General features: G+C 47.6%; 2 protein-coding genes across 5 annotated transcripts in view; one reads left to right on the top strand and one right to left on the bottom strand.

The window, feature by feature from the left end:
* Positions 1-218: 218 nt before the first annotated feature.
* On the top strand, positions 219-2,886 carry wu:fj30f06. The gene is made up of 4 exons (XM_001331965.8): positions 219-454; positions 968-1,068; positions 1,455-1,625; positions 1,711-2,886. Exons 1-4 carry the CDS (start codon positions 379-381, stop codon positions 2,137-2,139), a joined length of 777 nt encoding a protein of 258 aa, XP_001332001.2. The 5' UTR covers positions 219-378; the 3' UTR covers positions 2,140-2,886.
* Positions 2,887-2,979: 93 nt separating this feature from the next.
* Positions 2,980-6,045, bottom strand: part of pou2f1a (POU class 2 homeobox 1a) — a 13,653-nt gene continuing 10,587 nt past the window's right edge. For 2 of the 4 annotated variants that reach the window (XM_073910022.1, XM_073910056.1), the window contains exons 11-14: positions 5,890-5,971; positions 4,786-5,062; positions 4,429-4,514; positions 2,980-4,301 (exon numbers count right to left, since the gene is read on the bottom strand). In XM_073910022.1, the coding sequence (XP_073766123.1) occupies positions 4,030-4,301; positions 4,429-4,514; positions 4,786-5,062; positions 5,890-5,971 (717 nt within the window). In that variant the 3' untranslated portion in view covers positions 2,980-4,029. 4 annotated transcript variants of the gene reach the window in all.

The following is a 6,045-nucleotide window of genomic DNA, read 5'->3' as shown; positions in this document are numbered from 1 at the left end:
TCACCTGGTAGATCTTCCCCATCTCTCCAGTATTACCTCCAGTACATTCACGATCCTGCAGGCTGGAGTTACAAAGTTAAAGAGTTTCTTATTGAAGAAGTATCGTCGAAACTACAAACACTAATTAGCCCGATCAGGCACTGAGGAGGACAGGCCGGTAGGGGGAGAGAGAGACACCTCTACGGGCTTTACGGACGTCGTTTCTCAGAAGCGCCTTCAAAACAGAAAGCGAGAGAGAGAGAGGAGCTTTCATCAAGACACTCGGATGTGGTCTTCTTTCTCTTGGTTTCTCCCCCAAACGAAAACCCATCGCGCGAGCAACAGAGCTATATATCACTTTCTCTCTCTCACTGTGCAGAAGAGCTGATCCTGGACCTGATGGAGCAGCAGAGCAGCGGGCAGTACGACGTCAATGACGCGACGCTGAAGTTCGTCAAACGGAGAGACGATATCAGTGAGTTCTCCATCCCTGCAGCACAGATCGACTGAATAAGCGCCCTGATTATACTAATACAGCGATATATTCACACACACGACACCTTCCTGAATGCTATAGGGTGTTATAATTAAACAAACTTTAATAAGATGTACACAAAATGTACAACAATTACACAAGAGTCAGCAGTGTTAATGGGGAAAGTTGCTTTGGGCAGTAATGCACTACTGTACTGAGTTACTCCCTGAAATGGAGCTGGTCCTGTTACTCAGTTACTCTTCATTGTAAGTAATGCGGTACGTTACTTTTGTGTTAGGACCGGCTGGGGTTTGACGTCTTTCTGTTTTTTTTATTCTCTATTTTTTTTTCAATAGAGGAGCTCTGCAATGACCAACACACTGAATAACCTTCATTTACCTGTAAAAACACGTCAATAATAATAATGTAGAGTAATGTTATCACCCGAGAGCTCCAGAGCTCTACAGGCCGTATATACAGGTAATAAAAGTGAATTAATTGTTGTTCTCTCAGCTTTAGATGATGACCCGGATGTTCTGAGAGCAGAGATGTCCTGTGGTCATGCGGTGTCGCCGCAGTCCCTGACCGCCTGGTGTCGCGGCTTGCTGGATCAGGTCTGAAACTGCAGAATCTTTAAACCCTTGACAAGCATTGAAGAGTTTGTGACGTTTAAAACTGCTGAGTTGTTTCAATCAAACGTTAGTTTCAATATGGGCAAACCAAACGTTCATTCATTCATTCATTTTCTTTTCGGCAACCCATCTCTGGGAAACATCCACACACACTCATACACTACGGACAATTTAGCCCACCCAATTCACCTGTACTGCAAGTCTTTAGACTGTGGAGGAAACTGGAGCACCTGGAGGAAACCCATGCGAACGCAGGGAGAACATGCAAACTCCAGAGCTCAGCATCGAGAAGCTTTTCCTTTCACTAGATAAGCACAGCACCACTCCTGTCCCTGTAAGCATTTCTGCTCTATTCTGTTTTCTAACAGGGTCAGTATAAATTTCATTGTCCAGCAATTACTCATGGGACACAGAAATGCGGTGCCGAGTGGCCGTACCTGGAGGTGCGCAAGCTGGCTGTGCTCAGCGATGCAGAACAGGTCCATTTCGAGGAGAACATGGCTCTTCTGGCGGCCGTCGAGTACTGCGAGTTCAAATCGGTGAGTGTGAATGACTCTACTAATAATAGAATTAGTCTAATGAATTGCACAGCTCATGACCTCTTCTGGTCTGTCTCTCTGTAAGTGTCCGAGCTGCGAGTCCTACGTGGAGCGAGCAGACTTGAGTAACCTGTGTGTGAAGTGCACCATCTGTACCGCGGTAAAGCAGAGGATCTTCCTGTTCTGCTGGCAGTGTCTGCGCGAGTGGAAAGGGCCGGCCGGTCACGCTCTCCGCTGCAGCTATGAGGACTGCGTCCACCCCGACATCCACAAGCTGGAGCAGTGTCAGAACATGCGGCTGCCGTATGTGCACAATGTGGAGTGTCCTGCGATCCGTGCGCTCCTGCTGGAACATAACGGGTTCGCCTGTAAAAACCTGCTGTGCAAACGCTGTAAGGTGGAGTTCTGCTTCCTCTGCCTGAAGCTGAAGCGTGTGTGCAATCCCGTCAGCGGCCCGTACGAGGTGTGCTCCGTCGTGGCCCGTCAGACAGAGATCCCGGTGAGGAGGAGATAATGTGGAGGAAACATGATTGGCTAACAGTGTTGGGAGAAAAGTAAGGTGATATACAAACTTAAAAAGATTATTCACATTCAAAACTTACAATTCTGCATAATTGTCTTGAGTTGAACTTGATAAACTTTCCTTATTCTGCTGAACCCTGAAGGTTAGAAGAGTTCCGCTTCAGTGCTGAACAGAATAAAGAAACTCCAGGGGTAATGGACACTTTAGGATTCACTATAGTGTCAGCTCTGCCTGACAGACCAATCAAAAATAACAGCACATGCAGTCAAGATACTAAAGTTAGAGCATGTGTGTGTTGTTATTATTCTTATAAAGATTAAAATGGGTCAGATTGGAATATATTACTTTTTTACCCCACACTGTTAGTTAAGATGGAACAGGTTTAACTCACTTTGTAAACATCCGGGAAATTGTAAATGCTCGCAGGCTAAAGCTACTACAAAAAAGTTTCTATTTTTCCTTTGTGTTTGAGGCGGGATGCGCTGCTGTTGTCTGTTTTCATGCTACGATACTGTTCCTGACATTCCACATCCAAGTGTTTAATGTTCAGATGTTCCACAATCACAATGCTCCACATGTTCTGATGTTCAGAATAACCAAGTTTACATGTTCACCGATTGTGTTGAGTGTATAAGAGCCAGATTTGTTCTGATGTTTTAGGGTATGTGAGATTGAGCAAACATGATAGTGTCTGTTTTTATCCAACAATACTAAATAAAAACCAAAGTTAAAGCTCGAGATGATGCTCAGAATATACCGAGAGCAGAAGCAGAGCCGGAGCTTACTGAGGGAACACACACTCCAGCGTCAGTCAATGAAGACGGAGATCAGTTTGAGAAACAGTGTGAGAAAACATTTAATGAACTCCACAGCTACAGAAATGACCACCCACACACACACACACACACACACACACACACACACACACACACACACACACACACACACACACACACACACACACACACACACACACACACACACACACACACACACACACACACACACACACACACACACACACCAACGCTGCTCTGTGTGTGAGAGAGAACAGCTCTTCTGCATCACACACACACACACACACACACACAGCGCTGCCACTTCACCATTCCTCCATCAACACTAGAAGCTCCTCTGGGTCTCACAGAACGAACAGCTTTATAAGATCAGTCAGATGAAGGAGGCAGAAGAGGAGGAGGAGGAAGAGGAAGAGGAGGAGGACACAATCTTTGGTTTTCATCCTGAACAGGAGTTCTGCTTTGGGACTCACTGAATAAACTCTTCACACACACTTCTATATATATACTCTAACATGGTGTGTGTCAGAACAGATGATTGAGGAGAACAGAGGAGCAGCACACACACACACACACACACACACACACACACACCAGTCTTTGGCTTCAGAAACAGTAGTGAACACTAACGCTGAGTGTGAGGAGAGTAAAAACCTGACAGAAACTAACAGCACACACACACACACACACACACACAGGTGTAGATGAGGAAGCGTTGTGGGGACAGTGGTGTGTCCTGCCGCATGGTTCCTCAGTAAGGTAAAGCTTCTAACCGTCTTTATAAAGTGTCGTGGAGCTCACACTCCTGCAGACCCTCCAGCTGAACATCACACGCTTTTGGTTATAAATCTGCACTCGGCTCGTCTCAGAGCCGCTAATAAAAACACAAACCCTCGTATAAAGTCAATATAAACTCTGTTAGGTCAAATATTCTCTGGTAAAGATCAGCGGCGCTGGAAAAGAGTCTGGTATTTGGTTAATTCAGGTGTTAGTCTGAGAGTCCAGCCCGGCGGCGGCGGCGTCAGCCCTGCGCTCACAGTGTTTTTGGTAACAGCAACAGGATTGGGGGCGGAGCCGCACACGCTCACTGAGCCTTCGAGGCCAGGGCCACGCCCTTAGTCGTTGTGGCAACAAGATTCTGCTGCACATCACTGGTCAGGTGCAGGTTGAGAGCTCCGCCTCCAGCCCCGCCTGCTGACAGGAAATTGGCCGGCAGCAAAGAAAGGCCGGATGGATTAAGGAAAAAGGGCGTGGTCACCAGGCTGGGGGTGGAGTTTGCTGCGCTGGTGTTGGCGAAGAGCAGGCTGGTGTTCCCATCAATAGACGTCAGGGGGAAAGCACCGCCTGACGCAAGAGCTGCAAACACACACACACACACACACACACAGTTAATTTACATAAACACTACAGCACTGTATGATTGTAGTGTGTGTTATTATAATGTATGATCATGCCAATGCGACACACAGACGCGCTCTCCTACCCTGAATAGTGGCCAGAGCGTTATTGTTCATCAGCGCAGGACTCAGTGTGTTTCCCAGAGCAGGAGCCAGGCTCAGCAGCGCCCCCCTGTGCACACACACACACGCACACACACAAATATATAACTATATTACAATGAATTTGATAACCAATGATATTTTACTGTGGGCGGAGCTTCATTACACCATGTGACCTAAAAAACATCAGATCATCACAAAACTGCAGACTTAACTCAGTGCGTCTCCCAGAGCAGAAGTCAAATACACACACACACACACACACACACACATACACACACACACACACACACACACACACACACACACACACACACACACACACACACACACACACTCACCCTTGTGCCAGCTGTGACGGTGTGATGATGGTGGGGTTCAAACCCGTAGCGAATGTAGTCAGATTGGCTCCACCCAGTCCTGCGCCCGTCACCAGCAACGGCCCCGCCCCCTGTGTGAGTGTGGCAGCAGAGGAAGTGGCAGCGCGTATTTCCTGTTTACCAGCGGAGGCGGAGGAGCTCGGGGTCTGCGAGGTCACAGCAGGTGCAGGCGTGGCGATGGCGGGCGCCATGGAGATGACTGAGGGCGTGTTGGAGGTCACATGACCCAGAGCACCCCCTACAGCACAAAGAGTCACATGACCACAGCACAGAACCACTCTCCAGCCTCGATGTGCGAAACAACAATCATTCTTCTGAAGAGCTACAATGCTTTCAACAGCATCGTGTTGTGGAACTGCCATAAGCATTCTGCTATATGCTGTATGGTTGCTAGGCTGCACTAAATTGTTGCTAGGGTGTGATTGATAGTTAATGGTGATACTTAAAAACACTGAAACAAAAGAGCACACCCTCATCTCTATTAGATGCTCTGGTGCAGAGACATGACTAAATCCATCTGATTTTATGGTTGCTAGGGTATTCTAAATGGTTGCTAGGGTAAAGAATTGCAGATTATGAGGTGAAGCTCCCCATTTTTACCAGTCTAAAGTGTTCAATCCCAGTCTTCTACAGTGTTCCTGTGCTGAATTATTGTTGTGTTTTGGTTGCTAGGGGGCTGTAAGTGGTTGCTAGGGTGTGATGACCAAGTCAATATGTCACAATATGTGTGAAATGAGCCCACACCCAAATGACGTTCTGATCCAAAGATCTGATGTCAAACAGTTCGCTTCAATGTTAAGTCATTGGGGTTTCTGAGTGTATATATTTGCCCCCCGCAGGGCCGTTTTACCCCCGACCCCTTAGAAAAGACATAGCCCAGCTCTCCTCAGTGACCCGCTCGATTAGAGCCCTCACTCAAGGGTCTCTGCCAAACAGTGTGGGACTAGTTACGCTCTGAACTTCTAGAAGATGCAGATTCTCGCGCAGATTAGCTAGCGGTGTTTGCTAGTCAGTGAGCATTCAGACAAGCAGAGCTGCAGCAGAGAGAGAGAGAGAGAGACGCACCGCTGAGCGTGAGGTTCGAGAGGCCGCTGGAGCTCAGAGGAACCACAGGATTCACCGTCAGTGTGTTCGAGCCGCTGGACACCTGAACACACACACACACACACACACACACACACACACACACACACACACACACACACACACACACACACACAC

The sequence above is a fragment of the Danio rerio genome, chromosome 1 (assembly GCF_049306965.1).
Source record: "Danio rerio strain Tuebingen ecotype United States chromosome 1, GRCz12tu, whole genome shotgun sequence".
Classification (NCBI taxonomy): Eukaryota; Metazoa; Chordata; class Actinopteri; order Cypriniformes; family Danionidae; genus Danio; species Danio rerio.
Note: the sequence above shows the minus strand (reverse complement) of the source record. Positions and strands in the feature narration are given on the sequence as shown.

Excerpts from the sequence above, each read along its gene's own strand:
- wu:fj30f06 (XM_001331965.8), top strand. The coding sequence starts at position 379 with ATGGAGCAGCAGAGCAGCGGGCAGTACGACGTCAATGACGCGACGCTG. Across the intron at positions 455-967 it reads CAAACGGAGAGACGATATCA|CTTTAGATGATGACCCGGAT; the intron begins GTGAGTTCTCCA and ends TTGTTCTCTCAG. Across the intron at positions 1,626-1,710 it reads AGTACTGCGAGTTCAAATCG|TGTCCGAGCTGCGAGTCCTA; the intron begins GTGAGTGTGAAT and ends TCTCTCTGTAAG.